Source organism: Echiichthys vipera (assembly GCF_963691815.1).
Source record: "Echiichthys vipera genome assembly, chromosome: 18".
Classification (NCBI taxonomy): Eukaryota; Metazoa; Chordata; class Actinopteri; order Perciformes; family Trachinidae; genus Echiichthys; species Echiichthys vipera.
The window spans coordinates 548,278-563,277 of NC_139843.1; the positions used below are offsets into that span (position 1 = coordinate 548,278).

Below are 15,000 nucleotides of genomic sequence, written 5' to 3' on the forward strand. Positions count from 1 at the left end.
AAGACAACAACAACAACAACAGGGTTCAGCAGGACGTCTGCACACATCAGGGCCAGGGCCACCACACCCCCCCACCCCCACGTCACACTTACCTGAGTGAAGGTGAACCTCTGCGCCGTCTGTGGGAGGGGCTTGTCGCTCTGCCGGTTTGATTGACAGCTCCTGGGAGCCTTCAGGACCACGGTGTCCGGCCCCTCGATGGTCACGCACTCCTGCGGAGACACACACACACACACACACACACTGGGACTCCAGATCTGGGACTCAGGGGGTCGGGGGTCACTGAAGGATCCTTTCACTAAAACTAAACAGCCTCGTGTTTTTGTCTCAGTGTAAATTCTGTCTCTACACGGTCGCGTGTTTCCAACTGCACCGAGCTTTAGAGTTAAGTTTGAGTCATTTTGCATCTTTTTGTGCTGGTTTTGCATCTATTTTTAGTCATTTTGCATCTTTTTGTGCTGGTTTTGCATCTATTTTTAGTCATTTTGCATCTTTTTGTGCTGGTTTTGCATCTATTTTTAGTCATTTTGCATCTTTTTGAGGTGGTTTTGCATCTATTTTTAGTCATTTTGCATCTTTTTGTGGTGGTTTTGCATCTATTTTTAGTCATTTTGCATCTTTTTGTGCTGGTTTTGCATCTATTTTTAGTCATTTTTAATCTTTTAGTGGTGTGAATTACAGTCGTTGACTCTATTTCACGCAGCTCCAAACAAGAGAAACGCTTCATTGTCACCGTAAAAACATCTATGAGGAAAAAAATGAATGTTTCTCTGGAACAGCTGTTTGGAAAAGAAGCAGCCATTTTGAATTTTGCAGGAATTTTCAAAAAAAAACTCTTGGAATGTTTGAGCGTGATGCGTCAAAGCCGCCCGGTGACACCCGTGATGTCACTGAGCGACACGTTCCATTAATCTGCATATGGAGTAGAATCTTCAAACACAGCATTTGCTCTAGAGGTTGACAGGCGAACGACTGCACAGAGGATTTTCTCCACAGACCTACAACCTGCTACGAACAAGTACAGTACAAACAATTAGATTAAGGCTTTTAACAGTAATACACAGTCTGCTTAAGACAAATACAGTCTGCTTAAGACAAACACAGTCTGCTTAAGACAAATACAGTCTGCTTAAGACAAAACTCAGCCTCTACGCATAACTCAAGTCTGCTACAGACCGAGCCATGGAGGGTAAGAGAATATTACTGAATGAAAGCGATAGCAACGAGACTCTCTCAATGTATGAGACAGAAGTCTTCCATCTCAAGATAAGTGTGCAGCTACAGAAGGAGAAGAAGGAGGCTCATCAGTGCCAGACACAGAATGAGACCAAGACAATGGTTGCAAAACGTGATGCAGCGATACAAGTCTGCACAGAGGATGAGCTCTCGGTGAGCGAGAGAGCCTGGCAGTGGAAATACCATGGTCTGAGGAAGTTTCATAACAAAGCCATGGATGAGCAACAACACAGCTGGGAGACAAAAGTCAAAACGTTGGAGGAGGAGAAGAAAAAACTAAAGGCCCAGATCTCTCCAGACAAAAATGACGACGACTGGGACACGCTGCAGAATGAAAACCAGGACAGCGACTCCGAACTCCACGAACTAAGAAAGGAGAGGGAGAGTCTCTCTCAGCTCCTGAGGGAGAGCGACTCCGAACTCCTGGAACTCAGAAAGGAGAAGGACAAGCTCTCTCAGATCCTGAAGGACAGCGACTCCGAACTCCTGGAACTCAGAAAGGAGAAGGACAAGCTCTCTCAGGTCGTGAGGGACAGCGACTCTGAACTCCTGGAACTCAGAAAGGAGAAGGAGAAGCTCTCTCAGATGCTGTTGAGCAAAGAGGAGGAACTCCTCCAGAACGACAAAGTTTGGCAGGTGAAATACAACGAACTAACGGAAAAGTCTGAAAACATCGACGAAAGCTGGGAGGCAAAAGTCAAACGGTGGGACGATGAGACGAAGGAACTAAAGGCCCAGATCTCTCGGAACGAGAATGAATACTACTGGGGAACGCTGCCAAATAAAAACCAGGACAGCGACTCTGAACTCCTGGAACTCAGAAAGGAGAAGGAGAAGCTCTCTCAGATGCTGTTGAGCAAGGACGATGAACTTGTTCAGAGCGACAACGTTTGGCAGGTGAAATACAACGAACTTACAGAAAAGTTCACAAAGAACCTGACTGAGAAAGCAGAGAACGTTGAGACAGAGGTGACACCGTTCATGGCAGAGAAAAAGGAACTGGAGGACCAGATCTCTGAGGACGAGAATGACGACGACTGGGGTGAGCTGCCCATTGAAAACAAGGACAGCGACTCCGAACTCCTGGAACTCAGAAAGGAGAACAAGAGTCTCTCTGAGATCCTGAGGGACAGCGACTCTGAACTCCTGGAACTCAGAAAGGAGAAAGACAAGCTCTCTCAGATGCTGTTGAGCAAGGACGATGAACTTGTTCAGAACGACAAAGTTTGGCAGGTGAAATACAACGAACTTACAGAAAAGTTCACAAAGAACCTGACTGAGAAAGCAGAGAACGTTGAGACAGAGGTGACACCGTCCAAGGCAGAGATCTCTGAGGACGAGAATGACGACGACTGGGGAACGCTGCCCACTGAAAACCAGGACAGCGACTCTGAACTCCTGGAACTCAGAAAGGAGAAGGAGAAGCTCTCTCAGATGCTGTTGAGCAAAGAGGAAGAACTTCAGAACGACAAAGTTTGGCAGGTGAAATACAACGAACTGAAAGAAAGCTGGGAGACAAAAGTCAAACAGTTGGAGGATGCGAAGAAGGAACTGGAGGACCAGATCCCTCAGGACCCGGACGAGGACGGCGATAGCTGGAAACCCCTCCAAGTGGTTTACCAGAATAGGATGGAGCAGCTGGAGGACCAGGTCCGACACAGCGACTCCGAACTCCTGGAACTCAGAAAGGAGAAGGAGAAGCTCTCTCAGATGCTGTTGGGCAAGGACGATGAACTTGTTCAGAACGACAAAGTTTGGCAGGTGAAATACAACGAACTTACAGAAAAGTTCACAAAGAACCTGACTGAGAAAGCAGAGAACGTTGAGACAGAAGTGACACCGTCCAAGGAAGAGAAAAATGAACTGGAGGACCAGATCTCTGAGGACGAGAATGACGACGACTGGGGTGAGTTGCCTATGGAAAACAAGGACAGCGACTCTGAACTCCTGGAACTCAGAGAGGAGAAGAAGAGTCTCTCTGAGATCCTGAGAGAAAGCGACTCTGAACTCCAGGAACTCAGAAAGGAGAAGGAGAAGCTCTCTCAGATGCTGTTGAGCAAGGACGATGAACTCCTCCAGAACGACAAAGTTTGGCAGGTGAAATACAACGAACTTACGGAAAAGTTCACAAAGAACCTGACTGAGAAAGCAGAGAACTTGGAGACAGAGGTGACACCGTTCAAGGAAGAGATCTCTGAGGACGAGAATGACGACGACTGGGGTGAGTTGCCTATGGAAAACAAGGACAGCGACTCCGAACTCCTGGAACTCAGAAAGGAGAACAAGAGTCTCTCTGAGGTCCTGAGAGAAAGCGACTCTGAACTCCTGGAACTCAGAAAGGAGAAGGAGAAGCTCTCTCAGATGCTGTTGAGCAAGGACGATGAACTTGTTCAGAACGACAACGTTTGGCAGGTGAAATACAACGAACTTAGGGAAAAGTTCACAAAGAACCTGACTGAGAAAGCAGAGAACGTTGAGACAGAGGTGACACCGTTCAAGGAAGAGATCTCTGAGGACGAGAATGACGACGACTGGGGAACGCTGCCCACTGAAAACCAGGACAGCGACTCCGAACTCCTGGTACTCAGAAAGGAGAACAAGAGTCTCTCTGAGGTCCTGAGGGAAAGCGACTCTGAACTCCTGGAACTCAGAAAGGAGAAAGACAAGCTCTCTCAGATGCTGTTGAGCAAGGACGATGAACTCCTCCAGAACGACAAAGTTTGGCAGGTGAAATACAACGAACTTACAGAAAAGTTCACAAAGAACCTGACTGAGAAAGCAGAGAACGTTGAGACAGAAGTGACACTGTCCAAGGAAGAGAAAAAGGAGCTGGAGGACCAGGTCCGAAAGAGCGACTCCGAACTCCTAGAACTCAGAAAGGAGAACAAGAGTCTCTCTGAGGTCCTGAGGGTCAGCGACTCCGAACTCCTGGAACTCAGAAAGGAGAACAAGAGTCTCTCTGAGATCCTGAGAGAAAGCGACTCTGAACTCCTGGAACTCAGAAAGGAGAAGGAGAAGCTCTCTCAGATGCTGTTGAGCAAGGACGATGAACTTGTTCAGAACGACAACGTTTGGCAGGTGAAATACAACGAACTAACGGAAAAGTTCACAAAGAACCTGACTGAGAAAGCAGAGAACGTTGAGACAGAGGTGACACCGTCCAAGGGAGAGAAAAATGAACTGGAGGACCAGATCTCTGAGGACGAGAATGACGACGACTGGGGTGAGCTGCCCATTGAAGACCAAGGCAGCGACTCCAAACTCCTGGAACTCAGAAAGGAGAAAGACAAGCGCTCTCAGATGCTGTTGAGCAAAGACGATGAACTTCAGAACGACAACGTTTGGCAGGTGAAATACAACGAACTGAAGGAAAAGTCTGAAAACATCGAAGAGAGCTGGAAGACAAAGGTCAAACAGTTGGAGGATGAGAAGAAGGAACTGGAGGACCAGATCTCTCAGGACGAGGATGGTGATGGCGATAGCTGGGAACCGCTCCAAGTGGTTTACCAGAATAGAATGGAGCAGCTGGAGGATAAGGTCCGACAGAGCGACTCCGAACTCCTGGAACTCAGAAAGGAGAAGGAGAAGCTCTCTCAGATGCTGTTGAGCAAGGACGATGAACTTGTTCAGAACGACAACGTTTGGCAGGTGAAATACAACGAACTTACGGAAAAGTTCACAAAGAACCTGACTGAGAAAGCAGAGAACGTTGAGACAGAAGTGACACTGTCCAAGGAAGAGAAAAAGGAACTGGAGGACCAGGTCCGACAGAGCGACTCTGAACTCCTAGAACTCAGAAAGGAGAAGGAGAAGCTCTCTCAGTTGCTGTTGAGCAAAGAAGATGAACTCTTCCAGAACGACAAAGTTTGGCAGGTGAAATACAACGAACTAAAGACGTTCATAAAAGACCTCACAGAGAAAGAAGAGAACTTGGAGACAAAAGTCACTCAGTTGGAGGATGAGAAGAAGGAACTGGAGGACCAGATCTCTCAGGACCTGGACAGGGATGGCGAGAGCTTGGAACCGCTCCAAAAGGTTTACCAGAATAGGATGGAGCAGCTGGAGGATCAGGTCCAACAGAGGAACTCGGAAATCCTGGAACTCAACAAGCAGAAAGAGAATATCTTTCAGACGCTGATGAGCAACGTTTGGCAGGTGAAATACAACGAACTGAAGGAAAAGTTCACAAAGAACCTGACTGAGAAAGCAGAGAAGGTTGAGACAGAAGTGACACCGTCCAAGGCAGAGAAAAATAAACTGGAGGACCAGATCTCTGAGGACGAGAATAAAGACAATAGGAGTGCGCTGCCCATGGAAAACCAGGACAGCGACTCCGAACTCCTGGAACTCAGAAAGGAGAACAAGAGTCTCTCGGAGGTCCTGAGAGAAAGCGACTCTGAACTCCTGGAACTCAGAGAGGAGAAGGAGAAGCTCTCTCAGATCCTGTTGATAAAAGAAGATGAACTCCTTGAGAAGGACAAAGTTTGGCAGGTGAAATACAACAAACTAAAGGAAAAGTTCACAAAGAACCTGCCCAAGAAAGCAGAGAACTCAGAGACAGAAGTCAAACCGTTCAAGGCAGAGCAAAATGAACTCTCTGAGGACTCCAAACTACTGGAACTCAGAAAGGAGAACAAAGTTTGGCAGGTGAAATACAAAGAACTAAAGAGGTTCATAAAAGACCTCACAGAGAAACACGAGGACTTGGAGACAAAAGTCACCCAGTTGGAGGATGAGAAGAAGGAACTGGAGGACCAGATCTCTCAGGGCCAGGACGAGGATGGCGAGAGCTTGGAACCGCTCAAAAAGGTTTACCAGAACAGGATAGAGCAGCTAGAGGATCAGGTCCAACAGAGGAACTCTGAACTCCTGGAACTCAACAAGAAGAAAGAGAATATCTTTCAGACGCTGTTGAGCAAAGAAAATGAACTCCTTCAGAAAGAAAAGGTTTGGCAGGTGAAATACAACGAACTGAAGGAAAAGTTTGAAAACATCGAGGAAAGCTGGGAGGCGGAGGTCAAACAGTTGGAAGATGAAAAGAAAGAACTAATGGCCCAGATCTCTCGGGACGAGAATGAAGACGACTGGGGAACGCTGCCAAATAAAAACCAGGACAGCAACGCCGAACTCCTGGAACTCAGAAAGGAGAACAAGAGTCTCTCTGAGGTCCTGAGGGACAGCGACTCCGAACTCCTGGAACTCAGAGAGGAGAAGGAGAAGCTCTCTCAGATGCTGTTGAGCAAGGACGATGAACTCCTTGAGAAGGACAAAGTTTGGCAGGTGAAATACAACGAACTAAAGGAGAGGTTCACAAAGAACCTGACTGAGAAAGCAGAGAACGTTGAGACAGAAGTGTCACCGTCCAAGGCAGAGCAAAATGAACTGGAGGACCAGATCTCTGAGGACTCCGCACTTCTGGAACTCAGGAAGGAGAACAACGTTTGGCAGGTGAAATACAACGAACTGAAGGAAAAGTTTGAAAACAACGAAGAAAGCTGGGAGACAGAGGTCAAACAGTTGGAGTCAGAGAAGAAGGAACTGGCCCAGAACCAAGAGGACTTCAAGACCAAAGTCACACAGTTGGAGGAAGAGCAATGTGAACTGGCCCAGAACAAAGAGGACTTGCAGACCAGTATCACAACTCTGCAGGAAAACCACAGAGAACTGGAGAGTGAGTTCCAAGAGGAGGTGGCCAAGACAAGAGACTTGGAGGCACTTCTTGACAGAGTGGAGGAAGAGAAGGAGGACCTGGAGAAGCTCTGTGCGGAGATGGTCCAGAGAAAGAGAGGCTTCTTCTCCCGCAGGAGGACCCAGGAGCAGGCGTTCAACAAACTCGAGAAAATGAGACGCAAAATGGAGATGGACAAGGCTTTGAAAAGGCAAGAAAGGGAAGATGAGGAGGAGGAAAGTGCCGAGGAAGCAAATGCAGAGAGAGAAAAGGCGGCGAAAGACAAGGCGGCGAAAGACAAGGCGGCGAAAGACAAGGCGGCGAAAGACAAGGCGGCGAAAGACAAGGCGGCGAAAGACAAGGCGGAGAAAGACAAGGCGGCGAAAGACAAGGCGGAGAAAGACAAGGCGGAGAAAGAACAGGCCAACAAAGAAAAGGCAGTGAAAACTAAGACCAAGAAGGTTCTTCCGAGGATGACACCAAATAACCTCTTCAACATCACTTCAGACCGGCCTTCCTCTGCAATGGGCCGTCCCTCCACACCCAACGGCAAACCCCTCAATCCCAAACTTGTCCGGTTCATTTCCTGATGAGGTTCCCCCCCTGGGTTTGATCCTGGTGCTCAGGTGACCTCCCAAAACCCAAGCACACGCTTTGTGAGGAAGCGTCCCCAAACATACAGAGTCTTCTGTATTTCCCCGTAGCTTTTTACCTGGTGCTCAGGTTATCCCCCATCCAACCCCATTCCCCCGTGGGTTTTACTCCTGGTGCTCAGGTTTTCCCCACATCCCCAAATAACAACATCCCAAAATCAAATAAACAAAGCAAACCAATGGTGTGTGTCTGTGTGTGTGACATGATAAAGTACAAGTGCTGGTTAAAGTGATCCAACAATGATCTCAATGACATAAAAATGTTGCATTAACAGGAGCTGGTTGTGTTAAAAAGTACAGGTTGAGGATCCTTCCTGGACCCTCCGGCCACTATGGCACCTCTGGGGCTTTGCCAGACATGTTTTTGCTCGTCATGGTAATTATGATGCTGAGATGAGACATGACAAAGGCATTTCATCATTAACACTGAAAATGACAGATCTGTAGAATCAATAGTTCTCACAGCATTTTCTTTGACTCAAGTGTTTGAGGTGAAAAGAAAAACTCTCCTTGCGTCAATATGACCGTTTCCACACCGTGCCTGCAACTACAACAGAGCCACTCCCTGCGGAGCAGTGGGGAAACAAGGAGCCTTGTTTGTTTATGAAGGGGCTGGAAAAATTTGTTTGTTGTGTTTTTTGTAATAACACAAAAAGTAAAAATCTATGAAAACCAGTTTTGTAGCTAATCATTGATAATTGCACTCATCAAATACGAAATATTACATTTTGTATAAAACAAAGGTGACTTTTTTGTAATAAATTGGTATTTAAAGGTTCAAAACTATGAAAAAATGAATTCAAATTTGCTGAACATGAGGAAGGACCGGAGTTAAAAATTAAAAGAAACAAACACTGAAGTACTCCATGTGTTCTGCGTTTCCGCTGCAGCGTTGTTGCCTGGTAATGATAATGTTCTCCAACAGAACCAGAACACAGTTACATCAAACATCACAGAATAAAGAAATAACTTCAGTTTGTTTCATTCTGTTTTAGTTTTTTTTTTGTTCTCAAACTAAATAATAAAGAATCTCTGAGAAGTTTCAGTTTCCTTTTCCCCGTTAGGAGTGGAAACTGAAGCAAAACGACTAAAGTTTAACGCTAAATCACGGTGCAGATGGACGGTGTTTCCCAGCGTAGGTACAGCGAAGAAACGACTCGTGTTGATCTGACGGCGCTCTCTAAACACTCTAAAGGGGGGGGGGGGGCTGATATAATGGAGGGGAAACACTGAGTATTTATCTGTAACAAACATGGAGGAACACGTGATCGTAGCGTCACAGCCAGAGCGCTTCCATAGTTCCTCACTGCAGCAAAGAAAGGAAGAGATCAAATCGACTTCAGGATGTTACAGTGACGTGTTTGAGTCACGACACCATGATTAATGATGCTGTTTAATCATCGCCCACTGAAACACACACACACTAACAACACTAATGATGTGAAGGGAAACTTAAAGTCTCTCTTTTTATTTTGTTCATTTATGAGACGTTAATGATGAAGTTAATCCACCGCAGAGGGCTTGGTACGTCGTTGTTTTGGTGCACGACAACAAACAGAAGTACTGCAGAAGAGAGACAAAGATAAAGAGAGTGTGTGTGTGTGTGTGTGTGTGTGTGTTACCTGAGACGCTCCTCCGTCGCCCTCGGCTGCGGTGAACGGTCGGACCCTCAGGTAAACTTGCAGGTTCTCTGACTGGACGCTGTCCTGAGGAGAGGAGACACCAGGAGACGCTTCAGCGACACACGAGCAGACGTTCTCTACAGTTCACACACCGTTCACTGGACCAGACAACGTTCACTGGACCAGACAACGTCCACTGGACCAGACAGCGTCCACTGGACCAGACAACGTCCACTGGACCAGACAACGTCCACTGGACCAGACAACGTTCACTGGACCAGACAGCGTCCACTGGACCAGACAACGTCCACTGGACCAGACAACGTCCTCTGGACCAGACAACGTTCACTGGACCAGACAGCGTCCACTGGACCAGACACCGTCCACTGGACCAGACAACGTTCACTGGACCAGACACCATCAGGACGAGGGTTCGGGAAACTCGCTCCTCTTTTTTAAATAAATAGGTTAAAAACTATATCTGACTGGAACCGGCCTCACTAAAGACAAGTCAATGAAAATCAGCTGTTCTGACAATTCAGTAAAGACTGGATTCAAATCTACACGTCCTCTCAAATGACGCACACTGATGATGTCACTGATATGATTTCATAGACGACGCTCCTTTTGTTTTCTCCACATCCTTTAATGAACAGAGGACAAAGTATGTGTGTGTGTGTGTGTCCCTTTGGGGCTTCCCTAACTTTCTGTTTTCATGTGAAGAACACCTGTCACCATGACAACCTCCAACAACATCCCACTGACACCTTTGACGAACACACACACAGACAAACACAGACACAAACACAGAGACAAACACACACACAGACCAACACACACCTGTTCAGGTAGAGCAGTGAATTCACCCAGCAGGTCTCGCTTGATGTCGTCCACCACCACCGGCCCGACTCTCTCAGGCTTCCCTCCTAAACAGGACTCCATCATTTCTGCGCGCACGCACACGCACACACACACATACACAGCCACGCACACACACACACACACAATGAGGAACATTAGTCTTTATGTTGCACAGGTGGTTTGACATAATTCAGTGAAATGTTTTAAATGCAGAACAGTTTTGAATTAAATATCAAACTGACTTCACTTCCGTTAACATCGACCTCTGACGTAAGTGAAGAGAATAAAGAGCTTTAAATGTTCAGATATTTAACTGGAGACATGATCACATATATAATAATATATAATAACTTATATAATGAGATATAATGACAGTATCATGAGATGTAATCCCCGGTGGTTACACAGAAACGACACCGGTTGACTTTGTTGTTAGCATTAGCCACAGAGAGCTAACCCTGTCGCACACACGCGCGCGCCTGTTTGTCGTGTTTTAACGTCCTTTGAGAACAAACGCCCGGTAAACTCCGTGTGAGCGGGTGAAGCTGCCGTTAACGGACCGTGTGACTCACTCCCGCTGCGGCTCAGCCCCGGACACACGGCTCTTAAAGCACCGGCGGGCCGGTAGAGAAGCTAACCTTCGGCGGCTGCTCTCCTCTGCGCGGGCTGCTTCTTAAACCCGGGGCCGGAGGACCAATCAGGAGGCTCGCTCAGGAAGACGTCACGCAGATCTCGAGTGTGTTATCGCGAGAGGATGCGTTTGAATAAAAAGGAAAACAAACAAGTTTATTTTTGTGTTTTCATTCAGTTTAAAGTTTGTTTTCACAGTTATTTCACATGTTCTACGGTTTAAACAGTAATAAAGAAATATTTCACATGTTCTACCGTTTAAACAACAATAACAAATATATATTTACATGTTCTACCGTTTAAACAACAATAACAAATATATATTTAACATGTTCTACCGTTTAAACAACAATAACAAATATATATTTAACATGTTCTATGGTTTAAACAACAATAACAAATATATATTTACATGTTCTACCGTTTAAACAACAGTAATAAAGAAATATTTTTGTTTCCAAACTTTATTCAGAACTATTCAGGACATTACATGAATACATAAATAAATTAAATAAAATACATAGTACATACATAAATAAATAATAATAACAAAGTATATAGTAAAGGCATATGTATTGATGTATTTATATATATACCTTACTGTATTGCCAATAGATACGTATATTAATGTTTCTGATAATGGCAGGTTCAATATTCTTTGTAGAAGTTTTAATAAAGTGAAAAGCTTCGTTTTTTTGTCCATGATGAAAAATCACAGAGGCATCCACCGTCGCGTCAGAGTGACGTCATCAGCCGGAGACCGCAGGATTTGCAGCGGATCAGTTGGATTACAGAGCAGCTAGCAGCTAACAGCTAACAGCTAACGGGTAACCGCTGCTTTAACGCTTTATCTATCTTTATATAATCAATAAATATATGAAAACATTAATAAATCTGATCTTTTAAACCGTTTCTGCGGAAACGCGTCACGAACGACCGCGGGAAGGACTGAAGACGCCGCGACACGGTCTCCTTGACAACGGTGAGAGCGCGTCGCTATGGCAACAGGTCAATAACAACAGGACAGCAGCTGATAACACATCAGTAATAATATTAATAATAATTATAACAATAATTATAATAATAACACGGACAGATTTAGTGCTCACACCTGAGGGTCAACTTGTTTCATTTTCTCAAATGAAGAAAACAATGAGTGTGTGTGTGTGTGTCTGTCTGTCTGTGTGTGTGTATATGTGTGTGTGTGTGTGTGTGTGTGTGTGTGTCTCTGTGTGTGTGTGTCTGTCTGTCTGTCTGTGTGTGTCTGTGTGTGTGTGTGTGTGTGTGTGTGTCTGTGTGTGTGTGTGTGTGTGTGTCTCTGTGTGTGTGTGTCTGTCTGTCTGTCTGTCTGTGTGTGTGTGTCTCTGTGTGTCTGTGTGTGTGTGTGTGTGTGTGTATGCGTGTCTGTGTCTGTGTGTGTGTGTGTGTGTGTCTGTCTGTCTGTGTGTGTGTGTCTGTGTGTGTGTGTGTGTGTCTGTGTGTGTGTGTGTGTGTGTGTCTGTCTGTGTGTGCGTGTCTGTGTGTGTGTGTGTGTGTATGTGTGTGTCTCTGTGTGTGTGTGTGTGTGTGTGTGTGTGTGTGTCTGTGTGTTTGTGTCTGTGCGTGTCTGTGTGTGCGTGTCTGTGTGTGTGTGTGTGTGTGTGTGTATGTGTGTGTCTCTGTGTGTGTGTGTGTCTGTGTGTCTGTGTGTGTGTGTGTGTGTCTGTCTGTGTGTGCGTGTCTGTGTGTGTGTGTCTCTGTGTGTGTGTGTGTGTCTGTGTGTCTGTCTGTGTGTGTGTGTGTGTGTGTGTGTGTCTCTGTGTGTGTGTGTGTGTGTGTTATATGGTTATATATACTGAATCTAACTCTGTGTGTGTGTTTGTGTGCAGCGTGTGAGCCGGGCCCATGTCCTCGGGGGAGAGCGGTGGAGACGGGGGGCGCTGGCTGGACGCCCACTATGACCCCGTGGCGGGGCTGTACACCTTCTCGTGCTGCGTGGACCTGGCGGACCTGAGCGGGGACGGGGAGAGCCGCCTGGTGGTGGGGGACCTGGGCTCGGGCTCGTCGGGCATGAAGCTGAAGGTGTACCGGGGCACGGCGCTGATGAGCGAGAGCACGCTGCTGGACCTGCCCGCCGGCCTCGTCGCCTTCTTCATGGACCTGCACGAGCCGCGCATCCCCGCCGTCGCCGTGGCGTCCGGACCCTGCATCTACGTCTACAAGAACCTGCGTCCCTACTTCAAGTTCACTCTGCCCGGGCTGGAGGTGAACTCCCTGGAGCAGGTCCGTCCCCGTCTGTCCCCGTCTGTCCCCGTCTGTCCCCGTCTGTCTTTACCTGTCCCCGTCTGTCCTCGTCCGTCCTGTCTGTCCTCGTCCGTCCTGTCTGTCCTCGTCCGTCCTGTCTGTCCTCGTCCGTCCTCGTCCGTCCTCGTCCCTCTCCATCTGTCCTCGTCCCTCCTCGTCCGTCCTGTCTGTCCTCGTCCGTCCTGTCTGTCCTCGTCCGTCCTCGTCCGTCCTCGTCCGTCCTCGTTCCTCCTGTCCGTCCTCGTCCGTCCTGTCCCTCCTCGTCCGTCCTGTCTGTCCTCGTCCGTCCTGTCTGTCCTCGTCCGTCCTCGTCCGTCCTCGTCCCTCTCCATCTGTCCTCGTCCCTCCTCGTCCGTCCTGTCTGTCCTCGTCCGTCCTGTCTGTCCTCGTCCGTCCTCGTCCGTCCTCGTCCGTCCTCGTTCCTCCTGTCCGTCCTCGTCCGTCCTGTCCCTCCTCGTCCGTCCTGTCTGTCCTCGTCCGTCCTGTCCGTCCTCGTCCCTCGCCATCTGTCCTCGTCCCTCCTCGTCCGTCCTGTCTGTCCTCGTCTGTCCTCGTCCGTCCTCGTCCGTCCTCGTCCGTCCTCGTCCGTCCTCGTTCCTCCTGTCCGTCCTCGTCCGTCCTGTCCGTCCTCGTCCGTCCTGTCCGTCCTCGTCCGTCCTGTCTGTCCACGTCCGTCCTGTCTGTCCTCGTCCGTCCTCGTCCGTCCTGTCTGTCCTCTCTGTCCTCGTCCCTCCTGTCTGTCCTCGTCCCTTCTGTCTATCCTCGTCCCTTCTGTCTATCCTCGTCCGTCCTCGTCCCTCCTCGTTCCTCCTGTCCCTCCTCTCTGTCCTCGTCCATCCTCGTCCCTCCTCTCTGTCCTCGTCCCTCCTGTCTGTCCTCGTCCCTTCTGTCTATCCTCGTCCGTCCTCGTCCCTCCTGTCCGTCCTCGTCCCTCCTCTCTAATAAACTGGGGTATTGAGTGCTGCGCTGTGATTGGTCAGGACGTGTGGCAGCAGGCGAGGGACGGACACATCGACCCGGCGTCCCTGAAGGAGATGTTGGAGAGCATCAGGAAGGAGGCCGACGTCCCTCTGTCCGTGCGCTCGCTCCGCTTCCTGTCTCTGGACGCCAACGCCACGGAGGAGTTCGTGCAGCTGCACAAACAGCAGCCGATCAGACGCCAGGTAGAGTCCGTCCACAGCGAGACACAAACGTCCAAACGCCCACGCCCGCTCTGATTGGTGGATCCCCGCCTGTGTTTCAGACCGTCATCACCGTCATCGGGACGCTGAAGAAGAGCACGGCGGACGAGGACGGCGTCAGCTGCCTGGTCATCGGGACGGAGAGCAGCGACGTCTTCGTGCTCGACCCCGAGGCGTTCATCATCCTGTCCAAGGTAACGTGTCCAGCGTGTCTCCGTCCTGTGACCGCCACTTCCTGTTACCATGGCGACGCCCTGGAAACCCGCCCTGACTTCACTGCGTGAGAATATCTCGTGTTTTTGTGTCTGTCTGCCGTCCGCCTCCGCTCGTGGTCGCTCTGTTGTCATGGAGACGGTCTAATTGACCCCTGAGCGTCCACAAGTCGAGGCCGACACCTTCCACGTGTCTCTGTCTGTCCCCTGAAGATGTCGCTGCCGGCCGCTCCCACCATGATGGACGTGACGGGTCAGTTCGACGTGGAGTTTCGCATCACGGTGGCGTGCCGCAACGGCAACATCTACGTCCTGCGCAGGTGAGCGCCACAGCGACACACCTGACCGTCTCCAGACACCTGACCGTAGATCTCCAGACACCTGACCGTAGATCTCCACACACCTGACCGTAGATCTCCTCACACCTGACCGTAGATCTCCACACACACCTGACCGTAGATCTCCACACACACCTGACCGTAGATCTCCACACACACCTGACCGTAGATCCAAACACACCTGACCGTAGATCTCCACACACACCTGACCGTAGATCTCCACACACACCTGACCGTAGATCTCCACACACCTGACCGTAGATCTCCAGACACACCTGACCGTAGATCTCCACACACCTGACCGTAGATCTCCACA

General features: G+C 48.7%; 2 protein-coding genes across 2 annotated transcripts in view; one reads left to right on the plus strand and one right to left on the minus strand.

The window, feature by feature from the left end:
* LOC310961051 (uncharacterized protein) overlaps window positions 1-10,124 on the minus strand; it is a gene marked incomplete at its 5' end in the record, with an annotated part of 27,544 nt that extends 17,420 nt beyond the window's left edge. The window contains 3 exons of the mRNA XM_083932987.1: window positions 93-212; window positions 9,180-9,263; window positions 10,020-10,124. Coding sequence (XP_083789113.1) covers window positions 93-212; window positions 9,180-9,263; window positions 10,020-10,124 — 309 coding nt within the window. The remainder of the gene's footprint in view (window positions 1-92; window positions 213-9,179; window positions 9,264-10,019) is intronic.
* Window positions 10,125-11,514: 1,390 nt separating this feature from the next.
* Window positions 11,515-15,000, plus strand: part of bbs1 (Bardet-Biedl syndrome 1) — a gene marked incomplete at its 3' end in the record, with an annotated part of 4,879 nt that continues 1,393 nt past the window's right edge. The window contains exons 1-5 of the mRNA XM_083932992.1: window positions 11,515-11,652; window positions 12,539-12,932; window positions 13,934-14,116; window positions 14,197-14,328; window positions 14,560-14,666. Of these exons, the coding sequence (XP_083789118.1) occupies window positions 12,555-12,932; window positions 13,934-14,116; window positions 14,197-14,328; window positions 14,560-14,666 (800 nt within the window). The 5' untranslated portion in view covers window positions 11,515-11,652; window positions 12,539-12,554. The remainder of the gene's footprint in view (window positions 11,653-12,538; window positions 12,933-13,933; window positions 14,117-14,196; window positions 14,329-14,559; window positions 14,667-15,000) is intronic.